Source organism: Ascidia mentula, chromosome 8 (assembly GCF_947561715.1).
Source record: "Ascidia mentula chromosome 8, kaAscMent1.1, whole genome shotgun sequence".
In the NCBI taxonomy this organism is placed as follows: Eukaryota; Metazoa; Chordata; class Ascidiacea; order Phlebobranchia; family Ascidiidae; genus Ascidia; species Ascidia mentula.
Genome location: NC_138573.1, coordinates 9,986,969 through 10,005,000, shown reverse-complemented (window position 1 = coordinate 10,005,000; position 18,032 = coordinate 9,986,969). Strand labels below are relative to the sequence as shown.

Sequence of the window (18,032 nt, the reverse complement as noted above, 5' to 3'; positions counted from 1 at the left end):
TTACCGAATATAGGTTATAACATTGTACAGCCTACAGTGGAGGGTGTTCCCAATGAGGAAGTGGTCCGCTCCGCTGACTCGAATTGCATGCATCAACGGCTGTGAAATTGTCACTACACCCTCGTTTAAAAATACTAAATGATCAAGCGCCCAGTCGTTGTATGTCTTTTCCCATTAACGAATATCTATATGGGAATGTCCACGATTCCGATTACCTTCCATTATAAATTAAGGTTTGTATTTTCACTGTAGCAACATACGGCACTAAATTCGTTACTCCTAGTGGTAATGCTTGCGCATTCGCGTTCTCGTTCATAACTCCTAATAACTATTATTCCAGGCACCATTGCTGAAATTTATGTACTATTAAGTCGAATCGGAACACTCAGGTTTGATTCGGCACATTTCTATCAACAATCTGAACATGAAATGTCACGCTAAACACAAACCAGTAACGTATTTAGGTGTAGGGGTCAAAAAATATTTGTGTAGCGGCACGGTGTGACCAAAGTATACACCGTCGTGTGGCTGATTGTAGTATAGTAATTTGAAACATAAAAACTAAAAACATTCCCGGACATATTTTTTGTCAGTAGCATTGACAAACTTTAACTTCCAAATTTGGAAACATTTTTGACTAAGTCAGAGTACACCCGTGGGGTGATCTAGGGAACGAGTGCGTTTCGGGCCTGGCACCCAAAGGATCCGACTTAAAGTGTGTTAATGCTACTGACATACATCTGTCCGGGAATGTGTTTACGCAGATAAAGCAATCCTACACTATGCTGAAAAACTTTATTTGGAATTATATATAACTTAATGTTTTATGAGGCAACTTGACTTCTCTATCTCAAGGTTACTGTTGGTGTTGGAGTTCCTTTACACAAGTCTGTGCGTCTTCTAAATAGTCTAACTTCCGACTAAACACATCCACCAAGTTTGAAACCAGTTCAAAGTTGTTCATAAATCCGTTTATTGTCGATAATCCAGTGCAGCACAGAAGTTTCTTCAATACATGAACAGTACTAAAGCAGAACCAATAGCTTAGACCCCCTAACACCGTAACAGTTAAATATACACTGATTGGCGGACGCATAGTCCTAAACTAACGGAGAGCCTCGACGGGTTCGTACCCATGTGTACTAAACTCGGGAGTTCCCATCCGGGTGGTATTCGAGTTGACCGACTATCCGTCTTTCGTCATACAAGTAACGAAATACGTAACTCCGGACTTCGTAACCTCTACCAACAAATTCAAAATTCGGTGGCCTTTCGAAACTTGCGTAACCGCCTTTCTTAATCACCAACTGATGAGTGAGCGTAGAATAAGTAAAGTAATCCTAAATCGGTGTTTGGTGTTGTAAATAACTCTAATTGTCTCAGAGATATTTAACAGTGTCTCGATAGCGTAAGCGCGGAATGAGTCTCTTGGGTTGTAATAATTACTTCTACCTCGCTCTTCAAAGTAATCAGATTTTGGATAATTCTCCGAATAATAATTGTATTGAAATCTGTAACGTCCGTTGAACGCGCCCCGGTTCTTGGCGCGGAACGTCACGAGGCGGAATTCCCGCAGTTAAAACGCGTAGCTTTAATGGGCCTCAAACTCGCTCACTTAGTTGATGTTATTCTTGTTATCTAGTGTGCAGTACGCACTCGTACGCAAGATAGAATGTATTCGAAGTGTAGACGATACAGTCGTCGGGAGGAGACGAAAAGACACGTAGGACACGTGTACCCTTAGAACACGGTTTCAACTATTTGGGAACCGGGAAACTCTGGACCACAAAGACGGTCCAAGCAGTTACTGTCGCACACCGATAACTTTGGGCGACAGAAGATTGAATACACCACGCTTCACGTGCGCACAAATGCAAGAGAGACACAGAAAAATGCTCGCTTGCAACACAAAAAACCTTTTTGCAGAATTATTACGTCACAGACCGCATGAGATTGCAACACACATTAGTGTAGAGAAAAATGTGCATTCATAGAAATCGGCAATTACTGGCAAACAAGATGTAACAAAATCGGTTAAAACGTTACATTACGAACTCTGCAACACGAATACGAACATTGATTCTACCAGGTTCAGGGAGAATTGCAGTCAATAGCAGAATAATAGTGTTACGACTTTTTAATGTCTTGTTATTATTAGGCTTTCTAATTGTCGCGAGTAAATTGGCAAGTCAACTTTTAATGGCAATTATCACAGGTCCGCACTGTAGCCACTCAAACATAGAATGAATAAACCAACAATGAACGTTGAATCCTTTTCAAGTGCGTCAACAACACATACACGTATGTACAAGATATAAAGGCAATGTATATCATTCCTCCCGGCTCCGCACAATTTATTTCTACAGCGGAGAATAAAAATCGGGTCGCCTTCGTTCGCGTGTAGGATGACGTCCAGCGCGGTTGTGTTGTTGGGCGTCCTCACTTGGACACGTTTCTGCGTGGTCCTGACCAGCATTATCAGTTTTATCGCTGGAAATCTCCGGCAATCGTGGTTGAAGTTGGTTGACGTGTCAGGCTTTAAACGTATTGGCACTTTCATCTTCGTGCAGAGACCTAGATGTTTGGAAGCATATAAACCCTGGGATAACGGCGAATTAGTTGAAGAACCTTATCTTTTGCTGTCGGGATTTGCTTTACGGAAGCACACATATTAACCTCGTCTGTAGAGACGGAAAATCCGATGGCTTCTGGTAAATGCTGCGTTGGCGACGTTGGGTTGTTGCGAAACCACCCAAAGGCATCACTAAACCAAACCAAGGTAAAACCAAACAAATTGGTGGCTTTTTCGTCGTCGACCACCAACATACGCATGCTTTCCTTTCTACGTACTCCAACAGTTACGGAAACGAAGCACTGGCCTTTTAGTGGTAACTGTTTGCCCGTGTCTGATCCTGCCCATGACAAAAAGTTGGCACGCTTTTTTTCTGCACTTGATATGTCATATACAGTGAAATACTGGTTGAAACGTTGCAAATACTGCTCCTACTTCTCTTTTGTTTTATCAAATTGTTCAAATTTGGGTGCAGTTTTCTCTTGCACGGGTTGCACGTTAGGAGTTGCCTCCAAAAGCTTCAGCATCAATTCTTGTTGTTTTGCGATCTGCTGCATAATAGCTTTGACTTAGGCGTCGATTGGCATGTTGTTTCTGAATCCCCTGTCACCACTGTTACGACTTTTTAATGCCTTGTGTTGCTAGGCTTTCTAATTGTCGCGAGTAAATTGGCAAGTCAACTTTTGGCAATTATCACAGGTCCACACTGTAGCCACTCGAACATAGAATGAAAAACCAACAATGAACGTTGAATCCTTTTCAAGTGACACTATTGCATCACAAGCTTAATTACTATTCATGCGTCAACAACACATACACGTATGTACAAGATATAAAGGCAATGTATATCACAGCTGACAAATAGCTTCGACGCCAATTGAAGTTCGATAACTGTACGTCTGTTATTTGGACGGACTCGTGCGCCGTCCGACAGAGCATATACAACCAAAGTAAACGTTTTGGTACATTCGTTGCAAACAGGTTGGCCAAAATTCATCTACAGACAAACCCTGAACAATGGAGGCACGTTGGTTCACGTCGGTCCACCCCACCTGAAATGAAAACACAGCTGCCCCTGGAGTTCCAGCCAGCTAAGAGGAAAAGAATTGTCGTCAACGTTTGCACACAGTTAGAGTCAACCGATCGACTGATGAATCACTATTCATCTCTTCACAAATTCGTTCTGCACACCTTAGGTCGCTGCAAAGACATCGGTCGCGTGGCTGCTACGATTCAAGTCATTCCTGCGTTCAAAGGTTTCTACAAACACTGGCAAATTGAGAGTGGATGTGGAATTCAAGTCCTTCCTCAATTGCACCTTACAGTTCTTTAACTGGTTGCATAAAGTCGGTCAAGTTTTAATATTCGCTTTATTCCAGTATTCTCGAAATAAATTTCTAGGTTGCGATTTTGAAAAGATTTAGACCACACCTTATTCAAATAGAATATTAAAGCACATGGCTCATTACACCGGCCTCAACATTACACCAGCCTCAACATTACACCGGCCGAAACGTGGGGATCATAAGATAGTAGGTGCTTATTGCGTCACAAGACGTCGACAACAAAATCACTGTAATGGCGGGAAATAATTATTTTGTACTGGGGAGCTTATTGTCCGTAACATACCGGCCCCAAATAACGAACGTGGGAACGAAGTTATTTCACACAACAATGGACAATAACGAAACACAGGTATATACACAAGTATCAAGCGGCCTCGAGCAGGCACAGCTTGCGCACATCACGCGTGTAAATAGCTTTTGCAGTGCGTACGCGAACACGTCTAACAGCTCCTTCACCGTCAGTGTACACCTCTTCAATAAGGCCTTTCGGCCAAGCGCCCCGGGGGTTCATCTCGTCCACGACCAAAACCAGGTCGCCCACTCCAAAGTTTGCGGAGTGTCGGACCCATTTGTGGCGCAGTTGCAACGTTGGAAGGTAGTCCCGTAGCCATCTCTTCCAAAACATGTCGGCCAACCACTGGACTGTACGCCATGATTTCCGGTAGCCGTCGGCCGTCGCAAATTCGTCTGGGGGGAGCGAACAGTCCGTCTTACCAAGTAACAACATGTTGGGAGTGAGAGCTCGTAGGTCCCGGACATCGTCCCCAACGGCGGCGATTGGTCGGTTATTCAGTATTCGTTCGACATCTGCAAGAAATGTACACAAAGACTCGTCGGACAACGAAGTATTGCTGCCCGCAATCGCTTGAAGAACGCGGCGTATGGAACGAATGACACGCTCCCATATTCCACCCTGGTGACTTGCAAGCGGGGGGTTGAAATGCCAATTGGTTCTTTGCTGGCTCAGATGATTGTGTATGTGAGTTTGATTCCAATCGGTAATGCCATTACCAAGCTAACGTTCCGCCCCGACAAAGTTAGTGCCGTTGTCACTGAACACGTCAGAAGGCGAACCTCTTCGACTGGAAAATCTTCGAAAAGCGTTGATGAACGAGGAAGTGTCTAGCGAGTGGGCGACCTCTATATGTACAGCCCTCGTGCACATGCAAGTAAAAACACAACCATAACGTTTCACTTGGCTCCTTCCCACCTTTACCAGAAATGGCCCCATGTAGTCAACCCCCACGTTAGTGAATGACGGGTTTCCAGGGGTAATCCGTTCTTTTGGTAAGGCAACCATGATTTGCGACCCTGCCTTGGCGTTCCGCAGCTTGCAGCTCGTACACTGACGCACGATGCGCCGTACAGCTGAATGTCCCTTTACTATCCAATACTTCTCGCGCACTGACGCGAGCACATGTAGAGTTCCGCTATGTCCTTCGGAGCGGTGATAATTATCTATGATTAAATCTGTTACATGGTGGCGATGGGGCAGAATTACCTGAAGTTTCTGTTGTAAGTCCAAGTCTGATTTACGTAACCTTCCTCCAACATGAATTATTCCGTTGACGACACAAGGGTTGAGCTTGCACAGCGACGACGTGTAGCTCGTTGCACAATGGTGTTTAATTCCTTCTTCAAAACTTTTACAGTTCACCAGATTCGCTAGATCAGCAGGAAAAGCTTCTCTTTGCACCAATTGCAGGATATTTCTCGTGGCCAGATCCAACTCTTGAACTGTTAGACCAACCGAACAAAATTTCGGATTCTCAGTGAAAACTGCAGTTCTTCGTCCGTATTTCCACAGCAGACAATTCCTGAAGCGGGTTAACCAGGCAACTGATTTTTGTAAGGTAACCCACGAGGAGAAATGTTGCAACAGGCTCTGTAAAGGCATTTGGTTAGCGGTCACATTCACAGCACAAACAGTGTGTGCTTTTAATTCGAGATCTGCATCCAGCACGGGAAGGACATGCGGTTGATCTGGCCAAAATTTCCGATCTTTTCACAGGAATTCTGGTCCCCTAAACCACGTTCTGGCCTTTTCAAATTCGCGAAGCAATGTCGGCGGGATTATCCTTACTTCCCACATGTCGCCACTGCGACGGTGAATAACAGCGAGTCGATTCGCAACAAAGGTCTGAAAGCGGCGTGAAGAATGGTGAATGTAGTGCAACACCGCGGTGGAATCAGACCAAAGCCACACATTGTCTACGTCATAGTCCAATTCATGAATAATCATTGTTCCCAATTTGACAGCAGTTACTGCGGCCACTAATTCCAACCGAGGTATCGTGATCGTGACTGGCCTCAGAGCTGTCACTCGTGATTTTTCTACCACCAATGAGCAGTGTATATTCCCACTTCCTTAAAACGTAGGTAACAAACGGCGCCATACCCGGCCTCGCAGGCATTACCAAAGCAGTGAAGTTCAGTCAATACGATAACAGTGTCAGGCGGTTTGAAGCAACGCGGAATTGACGCGTCTTTTAACAAAGGCACATGGTCCAACCAGACATTCCAATGCTCGACCACACTTTGGGGAAGTGGGTCGTCCCAACCAAGTAGTTGGTTGCACAGATTCTGCATCATCCTTTTTATGGGAAGAACAAATGGTTGAATAAACCCCAGTGGGTCATAGACCTGACTTATCATTGACAACATACCACGGCGAGTATATGGTTTTTCCTTTATATTCACACGAATTCCAAAACAGTCGTTGGCCATGTCCCATGAACACCAAACGCTCTTTCCATCGGCAAGTTCGATAAATCCATGTTCAACATCGCACCTGAGCGGTCTTCCTGGTCTACAGATTCAAGCACAACAGATGAGTTGCTGAGAAATTTCGTTAGATGAAATCCTTCTTCACGCAAAATGGCACTTACATCCTTGATTAGCTCAGTGGCCAGGGCAACTGTTGGCACTGACTTAAGACAGTCGTCTACATAAAAATTCTTTAAAACAGTCTCAACAACAGGTGTCGAAAACAAGTCCTTCTTATCCAACGCTGCTTTTCTTAGCGCAAAGCTTGCACAACTCGGCGAAGAGGTGGCACCAAACAAATGCACAAGCATTTGGTAGTCCACAGAGGGGCGTTTGAAATCGCTATCAGGCCACCATAGAAATCGTAGCGAATCACAGCCCTTTGGAACAACCTTCACCTGATGAAACATGCCCTTGATGTCGGCCGCAAAGGCAACAACCTCCTGGCGAAAACGTAGCAGCACTCCCACAAGACTATTGGTAAGGTCTGGCCCTTGCAACAGCTTGTCGTTCAAAGAGGATCCCTTGTGGGAAGCAGCACAGTCGAAGACAATTCGAAATTTGTTACCCGTAGCATGATGTGGTATGTACCATGTTTGCTCTGTACATGGCAAACAGTCCGTGGGTATTCTCCGCGCAAACCCTTGTTTTAAGTAATCCTCTATTTTTTCTTTGTACTTCTCAAAAAACTGGGCATCTTTCTCGAAACGCCGCTTTAGATGTAGCAAACGTCGCTCTGCCAAAATTCCACAAAAAATGAAAGGCTTCGCAATCGGGGCAGGTTTGAGTGGGTCGGAGGGAGTCGTGATTCACAAAAGTCACCGTTGATACACCGTTGGTTACCGTTGAGTAGGTAACTGCAACTCGCTTGGGCAGCTTTCCTTTCATGCTCGCTTGACCCTTTAACTTACGTACGTCGACGGGAACAAACCTCATCATAGGCGAAAGACTATCCTTTGCCAACAGCTCAAGAAGATCCAACAAGGTTTGAAAAGTCACTGGCCGATTCCGCAAACGTAGTTCGGATGACTTTGTGATAAATCGTTTGATCGCGTTTTGTGGCAAACGTTGTATAACGGCCTCAATGTTTTGTGGCAAATCAAGTGTGTACTGACAGTTCCACTGACTGAACAGCCTGTGCTCGAAAAGAACGTCTTCAACGCAAAATTCACAGAGGTATCCCAACTTCTCGGCGTCAGATAGATAAGCCTTGTTTATCTGTCGATCAAAATCGTTCATGAACTTGTGATAATTAAGAGGATCCCCGTCATATTTCTCTAACGTCAGTTTGGGTAAGTTAAAACCTTGCTTCACGGTTTCAGCAAATACGTACAAATCTGAGGTAGTCGCCTGTGGACGTATTTTATGTGGTCCCAACGCTCGGTTGAGAGGACTCGTCTCAAATGTGCCGGCCCCAGTGGCATCTGCGCTGGTGGCAACCGCTGGACCAAATCCTTCTGTCTTCGCTGGGAGGACACTGGAAGGCTCGACTGGAGCCTGTAACTTGCCTGCCGCAAGTGGCTTGTCTGTCGAGTTCACTTACTGTGTCCGCAGCGAATTCAGCCAATTCCACATCGTCCTGGGCTTTAGAGAGCTCGAGCTCGGGCTCAAGATCCAACATTCTTGATTTTAAAGCACATCGTCGCTTAAGTTGTTAAAGTCTTAAAGCGGCGGCATCAGCATTTCGGCGAGCACGTACACTCACTGTGCTTTTGAAAGTCCGTACCGAGCCATTGGAAGACGGTACACCGGGCCGTACAGGTTTCACAGCATCAATTACATCAAACAGCTCTTGGGATGTAGGCGGGTTGCGATTTTAAAAAGATTTAGACCACACCTTATTCAAATAGAATATTAAAGCACATACAGGCTCATTACACCGGCCTCAACACGTGGGGATCATAAGATAGTAGGTGCTTATTACGTTACAAGACGTCGACAACAAAATCACTGTAATGGCGGGAAATAATTATTTTGTACTGGGGAGCTTATTGTCCGTAACAGTGGATGAGTTCAAGAATGCGGAATTGGAAATAATCAAGTACGTCAGTGCTTCGCTCCCGTGATTGACATTTTGTCACAGGTCGGAAAGAGAGTTGCAGAAGAAACTGAAGAAGTCGAAATATGCCAAAGCGAAGCTTAACCCCCAGCTGTTTCATAAAATTCTGCGGATTGGGGGGAGGTTGGAGAAGGCGCTGATTGCCTTCGACGCAAAACACCCGATCATACTGCCGTATGATCACCACTTGACAGCACTTGTTATTTTGCGCCAGCACCATCACGAGGTTGGCCACTGCGGAACTGGCCACACATGGACTTCGCTGCGTCAGCGCTTTTGGATTATAAAGGGCCGCAGTTAGGAAGGAACTCAGCAAATGTATGCTGTGTCGCAAAAGGAATGTTCGACGTGGACAACAACAAATGGCTGACTTGCCATTTGCCCGACTGAAGCCCGACAAGCCGCCGTTTTCCTACGTTGGCATCGACTACTTTGGTCCATTCATGCTTGGTGAAACGAGGAAGAAGTGAGACAAAGAGCTACGGGTGCATTTTCACCTGCTTGACTATGCGAGCTGTACATATTGAGGTGTCGTCCGACTTGTCTACGGACGCGTTTATTAACGCATTGCGTCGATTTATTGCAAGAAGAGGCCGACCAAAATAAATATACAGCGATAATGGAACTAACTTTGTAGGTGCCGAAAGGGTCCTACGTGAAGGACTGCAAGGACTCCAGCAATCCCGCCTAGAGTCGTACTTCAAACGACAAGAAATTAAGTGGAACTTCAATTGTCCTGCTGCTTCACACATGGGAGGTTCGTTGGAGAGAATGATCTGATCGATTCGTCGCATTTTAAACACGATGCTTACAAGAAACCCAACGATTGGCGGGGACATGCTGCAAACTTCGATGATCGAAGTGGAAGGCATTTTAAATTCGAGGCCGTTAACGCCGATCAGTTTTACCGATACAGAAAATGAGCCACTTACGCCCAATCATCTGTTTTGTTGGGTCGTGCTTGCGACAGCATTCCAGTTGGGCTTATCAATCCCAAAGATTGCTACAGTCGAAGGCGGTGGAAACACATTCAATACCTCGCCGACGAATTTTGGAGACGATGGTCACGAGAATATTTGCCCACAATCGCGTTGCGTCAGAAGTGGCCTGACCGACAACGCAATTTTCAACCCGGAGATCTGGTGACGATCGTAGATGAGACACAACCCCGACGTCGTTGGGAGATTAGACGGGTTCTGCGTGCGTTCCCGGTGTTGTCCGTCAGGTCGAAGTAAAAACGCAATCTGACTACACGTATAAACGGCCGATCGCAAAATTGTGCTTGCTCTGCGAGGCGAGCACGACAATCGAATAAGTGCATCCGACGCATTCAGGCCACGCAGTCGTCGAACTGACCCTGAATTGCGGTGCACAGGATCCAACACTGATAAAGATAGATCGTAGACGCTATGTTGATCTTGTTTGTGAATGTTTTCTTGGTTTATTCGTAAATGTGTTTGAAGTGTAAGCACACATTTAAGGGAGAGAATGTAACCTTTCGAAATCACTCCTGCATAGCCCTGCGTCACACTGTATACGTAATTGAATTTGAACATATTTTCAATTTAGCCTTTTAAGTGACATAACAATGCAACAGAATTTTTTTCCTTCAGCATTGCTTGGTCAAACTGAGTTGTTAAGGTGCCACGTGTAGCGTGTCCGTGTCCGTGTCCGTGTCCGTGTCCGTGTCCGTGTCCGTGTCCGTGTCCGTGTCCGTGTCCGTGTCCGTGTCCGTGTCCGTGTCCGTGTCCGTGTCCGTGTCCGTGTCCGTGTCCGTGTCCGTGTCCGTGTCCGTGTCCGTGTCCGTGTCCGTGTCCGTGTCCGTGTCCGTGTCCGTGTCCGTGTCCGTGTCCGTGTCCGTGTCCGTGTCCGTGTCCGTGTCCGTGTCCGTGTCCGTGTCCGTGTCCGAGTAATAGTAGGAGTACGAGTACGTGTACGAGTACGTGTACGTGTACGTGTTCGTGTTTCTGTACGTGAACGTGTCTGTGTCCGTGTGCCAAATACACGCGTTTTCGGGAATTGAGATTCCTTCTTGGTGTGACGACGCGCGGTGCCAGACGCGCAAATTCTGCCGTTACAAACAGGCTAACATATTGGGGGTGTACCTTGGCACAAACGGTGAATATAGGTAAAATAAGTTTCCAAACAGTGTATTTACGTAAACAAGTCACGAGAAACAAGTGATACTACATAAGGTGGACCACTCGAGGGTGCGGGATTGTTTTTAACGCCATCTTCAATGAAAGATTGCATATACCTGATTGGTATCGAATACAGGAGTGTTGGAAGAACACGCTTAAAAACACAACAGTATATGTGCGACACATACAGTTTTACCTGGATATTCTATGAAACATGGAAGACTTGTTGTAAGATTTCTGTGCGCGTAACTTTCCATGTGAGAAAATTTCACAACAATAGAAACGTCATAATGCCCCTACCAACTGTATGATGCAAGGCTAGTGCCAGCAGTCTTAATGTTTGCCACGTGTTGAACTTGTCCGCGTGCATTAAACTGTTTTGGTGGTTAAATATCTGTTGTGAATTGCAGTGAATTGACTTAAGTTGATAACTTAATTAGTGACTGCCTAACGTAAATTTACCTGGTGCAACCGAATGCTATTCGAAGTCGGTCCTTGTGCATCTTGTATTGGTGAGTTTAATACCGCATGTCATGTTGCATGTGTGACTGTTCACTAATATGTGTTTGTTTGTTTGTTTAGTGAACGTGTCACAGTTTGTTAACTGTGCCGCAGAATAAAAGAATACTGTTCTTTCCTGACGTTGCGGTCAAACCCCTGTGACAAGGCTAGCTGGTCGTGTTACATCGTTAACAAACTAGGAATCGTCAACAAGCGAAGGATCGACGATTGATTTGGTCACCACGGACATTGCCGTGAAATTGCATCTCAAGTAAACCGTATGACGGAAGATCAAGAAAACGAAATAGTAGAGGCTTTAAAGGCTCTACAACAGTGGTTCTCAAACTGTGGTACGCGTACCACTAGTGGTACGCGAGAGCTTTTCAAGTGGTACGCGATTTAGTCTACTCTATACAATTTACCGCACTTTGCAGAAGCCAAAACCGCTGCAAATACATGATGTCGGTTTTCTTTATTGTGCATTTGTGACGCAATAGTATCAACGTGAATTTGTTGCACTGCCGAAGTAATTCTGACATCGTGTATTCAACTGTGCAACAATTTCACGTTGATACTGTTGCGTCACAAATGCACAATAAAGAAAACCAAGCAACTGGTGATATTGGCTAAATTGTTATTCATTGGTGTTATGTCATAACAGATATGGTATAGTAATACGGTGGTACGCAGTGTATTAAAAAACAAATAAGCGGTACGTGATTGGAAAAAGTTTGAGAAACACTATTCTACAAGATAGCTACGCTTGCGCAGAGAGTCTTATGAAAAAGCCGCAAGATCTTTCAGCGCTACGTGAGTTCCTGCCCCAAGTAAATGCAAACTTTGATAAGCTAATTGAACTTCACTCAAATATGTCGGATAGTGATAAACTACCTGAGATAATCTCGCGTGAGCGAGATTATTGCCAAAACAAACAAGAATTCGATGAAAGGGTCGCAACGTGGATATCGAAGCTGCATGACCCGCAGCTTAGATCCGTTCCCCTACCATTGTCACCAGTCGACGCGTTGTCTGTTCACTCGAGTAGAAATTCAACCTCGAGTTCTATACGAAGTGAAATTCGACGCAGTAAGGTGAAACTAAAGCTTGCGAAATTCGCAAGTGCTCAAGAAGCCGAAAATGTACGAAGGGCCTCAGAAGAAGCAGATAGATTACGTCGTACGGCCGAGCTGGAAGCAGATCGTGCACGTCGTACGGCCGAGCTGGAAGCAGATCGTGCACTTCGTACGGCCGAGCTGGAGGCAGAACGAATTCGACGTGAGGCAGAGAATGAAGCCCGGCGCATCAGCGAAGAAGCGGAGAAGCACGCTGCGCAAATGCGCCACGATTTGCAACTCGCTGAAGCTGAAGTGGAGGCATGGGAGGAAGAGTCTATCGGTAATTCAAGCCTGGCGTCTGTTACAAAAGGTAGTTCAATTTCTATCCCTCGCCCACGATTACTGTCAAATGTTTTTCAACATACGAGCTCACAGTTGCCGTCAAATGCTGTACAGGGCTCGTGTCCACAAATTAAGTCAAATGCGCAACAAATGGAAGCGCCCGTGAACGTGCCCGCACCACGCATCGAGAAGCATAGGACTGGTACGTTTGGTGAAATCCCTTGTGCAGACGCAAATAGATGTTGCCCTAGTCCCCAAAATATCTCGCCACTACCAAAGACGTATCAGGACGCATACCATGTGAACTTGCCGAGTCCTGAAGTAACCAAATTTGATGGTGATTCACTAAATTACTGGCTATTCGTACGACAGTTTGATACCTACATTGCTAAGAAGGCCCACAATGATGAGATGCGGCTGTTGTATTTGGTACAGCACTGTAAACCCCATATTAGGGAAAAAATTGAACGCTTTAACGCGAAAGATCCAGCCGAAGGGTACAGGCTGGCCTGGCAAACCTTGTATAACGAATATGGCCAACCTCACATTATCGCACAAAGATGCGAAGAACAGCTGATGTCAGCTCCTGTTGTCAAGAACAACGACCCCGATGGTCTCGTGAAATTATCTGTGTTGTTGGACAAATGCTGTACGGCACTACATGGTGAGATAAGACATGCTTCTAGTGTTGATTCCATGGATGTCATGTTGGCTGTTATTAGGAAACTCCCGTTTAGCATGCGAAAGGACTGGGTTTCGATGTCCGCACAGATTGAGCATGACACTGAAAAACGAGCTACCTTTGCGACTCTTACAGAGTTTGTAGCACTAAAAAGCAAGGTTGCAAACTCGATTTTTGGTAAGGCGCTGTATTCATCGAAGGAAGGCAACAAAGGAAGCCGCCGGCCGAAGGCAATTGCGCACAGCACTGTGGCGACTTCTGCGCCGAAAATTAAGGACAAAACACACGTGCAAATGAAGTGTTTATTGTGCAACGGGAGCCATTCTCTTGACGCATGTGTCCAGTTTAGGAAAATGTCGTGGAATGATCGACGCAGGTTCGTGCGTTCAATGGGTTTGTGTTTTAAGTGTTTAAAGGCTGGCCACCGTGCTAGTGACTGTGATTCCGGTCAAAATTGTTTTGTCAACGGATGCGATGGTAAATCGCACCACAAATTGCTGCATTACCCAGCCCCTCCTTCTGCATCCGAAGGGGTAAAGAATGACAATCCTGCTTGTGCTACGATCCGTCGCGAGTACAGTGCAAGTGTCAACGCGTCTAGTGTGTACCTAAATGTTGTACCTGTCGTTGTTCGCCATGGGACCACTTCCATTGCCACGTACGCTTTTCTGGATCAGGGTTCAACCCCAACGTTTTGTGAACGTAAGTTGGTAGACAAATTAGGTGCGTCTGGACGACCCAAACAAATTTTTTTTGAACACACTGACGACACCGCAAAAACTGGACACAATCGCAATTTCCGTGTCAGTCGAACCACTTGATGGAGGTGAGCAAATAAACTTGCCAGAAGTAGTGGTTGTTGAACAAATACCTGTGAAACCGAACAAGTCTCCCACCTGGAAAACTCGGAAGATGCACCCATCAATAAGGAGTCTACAACTGTCTTCCATTGCTGGTGGAACTGTCACATTGTTGATTGGTGCTAATGTACCTGTGGCACATCGCGTACAGTGCAGTCGTCCTGGAAACGACGAATGCCCAGATGCCGTGAAGACGCCTCTTGGATGGTCTTTGCTAGGTCGATCGCTCGAGGCTGTCCGCAAATCTGCTGCAGATGCCAACTTTACTTGCGTCATGGACACCGCCCATACCATGTTTCTCAGCGACGAGAGTGAACTGATCCCCAAAGAAGAAGACGAATTGTTTGGAAGTCCTTTCTCCAGGGAAGATCGGAGGACGTACCAATTGATGAAGGACTCCGTTCAATACATTGATAGACATTATGAATTGCCACTGCCGTGGAGACATGATCACCAAGTTTTGCCTAACAATCTGAAGATGGCCAACAAAAGATTGGAATCGTTGAAACGTCGATTGAGCAACGACGAGAAAATGCATCAGAAGTACACTGAGCAAATGCAAGCAACAATCGACAAAGGATTTGCCGAAGAAATACCAGAGGAGGAACTGATTAACAAACATCGGACGTGGTACATACCTCATCATGGTGTTGTGAACCCTCACAAACCTGGTAAGTTGCGTGTTGTGTATGATTGCGCAGCTCAATACCGTGGACTGTCTTTGAACCAAACGTTGATGCAAGGTCCTGATCTTGTCAACAGTCTACTTGGCGTCTTGTTGCGTTTCCGCAAGTCGCCAATTGCCTTGGTAGCTGACATTGAGGCCATGTTTTACCAAGTGAGAGTTGCCCCTCGTGATCGTGACAGTTTGCGTTTCCTTTGGTGGCCTGGTGGGAACCTGTCAGGTGAGCCTGTGCCCCACAGAATGAATGAACGTAATTTCTACGTCGATGACTGTCTCACATCGGTGACAGACGTTGAAACTGGATTGCAGCTTGTCGATGGTCTGCGCTCCTTGCTTGAGAAGGGTGGATTTTGCTTGACCAAGTGGTTGTCAAACTGCAAGGAGATTCTTGATCGCTTACCGGAAAATGAATTATCAATAGCTTTGCAGGTGCGCCCGATGGACGCTGAATTACAAGAGCGTGTGCTCGGTATACAGTGGAATGTACTGACGCATTTCTATTTGCCGTTTCATTGCCAATGAAGCCGCGCACTCGCCGAGGCCTCTTGTCAACTATGAATTCTCTATTCGACCCATTGGGTTTTGTTACCCCCGTCGTGTTGCGAGCCCGGCTCATTTATAGGAGCTTGTGCAAGCAAGAAATTGAATGGGACGAAGAGGTGCCTGCTAAGGACTTACGAAAAAGGGGAAGTGGTTAGTCTGCTTACACAGCCTGCAGGAAAGGCGTATTCCACGATCATTTGGATTTGGTGTGAGCGCCAATGTGATAAGAAGTCAACTTCATGTGTTTGCTGACGCATCCAAAGAAGCCTACGGAGCTGTGTGCTACCTCCGATCAACGAATAAAGAAAGCGAAGTGACCTGTACCTTGGTTATGAGTAAATGTCGCCTGACACCCCAGGGTGAAAATTCTATTCCACGGTTGGAATTGATGGCTGCTGTTCTGGCTGTGGACGTGGAACTGACTGTCAGAAAGGAAATGTGTTTGGACCTACGTCCCTCCATATTTTGGACGGATTCGTCTGTGGTGCTGCAAAGCATTAAAAATGATAAACGAAGATTTCCGTTGTTTGTCTCTCGTCGTTTGGCAATGATCGAGAAGAATACCTGTGTGAAGAACTGGAAACATGTTTCGACGACGGAAAATCCTGCTGATTTGGCTTCGAGGGGAGTCTCAGCCGATGCCCTGGTGAGGAGTGAATTGTGGTTTGACGGACCATCGTTTCTCAAGAAGACGCCCGACTGCTGGCCAAATATGTTTGGTGACGCTGCTACAGATCCGGTTGAGGTTAATGTATTTGATAAGAAACCTTGTGGTGTGTTTACTGTGGTAGAGAAATGTCCTCCCACAGATGTTTTAATAACGAAATTTTCTTCGTTGTATCAACTTAAACGTGCCGCTGCATGGTTTTTGCGTTTGAAGGCAATTCTGCGAAGTGCGAGAACCGCGAGATTTGGCTCCTCGGCCCTGAGAGTTGATGAGCTACGGACAGCTGAAGCCGAGTTGGTGAAATATGTGCAACGAGGTCATTTCTCACAATGGATGATAGCAATTACCCCAGATGGAAACTTGAAGAAACCAAGCAAGTCATCGGCAGTTTTTCGTATGGATCCTGTGATGATTGATGGAATGCTTAGGTTTGGCGGTCGTCTGGAAAAGGCGCCTATTCCTTTTAAGGCCCGACATCCTGCCATTTTGCCTCACAACTCGTACCTGACTGAGTTGCTAATTTCCCATTTTCATGCAGAGAGTGGACATTCTGGCGTGAACCACATTCTGTCCCAAATGAACCAACGCTATTGGATCGTTAAAGGTGCAGTGGCGGTGCGACGTGTTCTCCGCGCATGTTTGGTATGCCGGCGTCGTGACGCAAAGCCTGAAGGGCAAATTATGTCCAATTTACCGCCAGCTCGCCTGCAAATGAATGAATTTCCCTTTGCATTTACAGGAGTCGATTATTTCGGACCCCTAGTCATCAAGCAAAGGCGCTGCGAAGTTAAGAGATGGGGTTGTCTCTTTACATGCCTAACTACAAGAGCAATTCATCTCGAGGTGGCACATGACCTAACCACCGATGCCTTTATAAATGCCTTTCGCAGATTTATTGCTCGTCGCGGCGAAGTGCTGCAAGTTTATTCCGATAACGGCACGAATTTTGTGGGTGCTGCGCGTGTTCTTCGTGACGCCGTACGTGAATGGAACCAGAACCAAATAGAAGAGTTCTTCAAAAAGAAAGAAGTTCAGTGGCACTTTAACCCACCTGGTGCAAGTCACATGGGAGGTGCCTGGGAAAGGATGATTCGGTCTGTTCGACGCGTCCTCTCCTTGCTGACGAACGAACGAGTCCTCAACGATGATCAACTGCAAATGTTTCTGCTTGAAGCGGAATCAATTATCAACTCGCGACCCCTGACTCCGGTCACACTTGATGACGTTGGTGAGTTACCATTGACACCTAATCACTTGCTAAGGATAAATCCGTCCGGTGGGATGCCTCCAACCGTCACAAGTAATCGTGACTGCTACGCGCGCCGGGGTTGGCGCAAGGTCCAATATATTGCAGATCAATTTTGGAGACGATGGTCTCGGGAATACTTGCGTACAATCATCGTTCGCCAGAAGTGGCATCATGAGAAGAGAAATGTCCAGGTCGGTGATGTTGTCCTTCTGGTTGATGCTGCTGCCCCCAGACGTTCTTGGTCGATCGGTCGCGTTGAATCAACCAATCCTGATGACTTCGGTGTGGTCCGCAGTGTTCGAATTCGATCGAGAGGAACGATTGTGCGAAGACCCATTCACAAGCTGTGTGTGGTCGTACCAATTGATGGGAGAGGAGACGATCACCTACCACATGATGACCCGGCGACAATGGTCGCTGAGAAACACTGATAAACGATTGATACAAACGCGCGTCGAAATTGTGTTGTAAAAATTGAACGTCGCTGCGACTTATCAATTTTGGGGGGGGGAGTGTAAGATTTCTGTGCGCGTAACTTTCCATGTGAGAAAAAAAACAATAGAA

The 18,032-nt window shown here is 46.0% G+C and overlaps 1 protein-coding gene and 1 pseudogene across 1 annotated transcript; one reads left to right on the top strand and one right to left on the bottom strand.

Annotated features, from left to right (window-relative positions):
* Positions 1–4,282: 4,282 nt before the first annotated feature.
* Positions 4,283–6,160, bottom strand: LOC145911904 (uncharacterized). The gene is made up of 3 exons (XM_082999338.1): positions 6,002–6,160; positions 4,939–5,803; positions 4,283–4,725 (listed from the first exon to the last, which is right to left on the bottom strand). Exons 1-3 carry the CDS (start codon positions 6,158–6,160, stop codon positions 4,283–4,285), a joined length of 1,467 nt encoding a protein of 488 aa, XP_082855464.1.
* A 6,094-nt stretch (positions 6,161–12,254) lies between these two features.
* LOC145911903 (uncharacterized) lies at positions 12,255–17,899 on the top strand (annotated as a pseudogene).
* Positions 17,900–18,032: the final 133 nt, after the last annotated feature.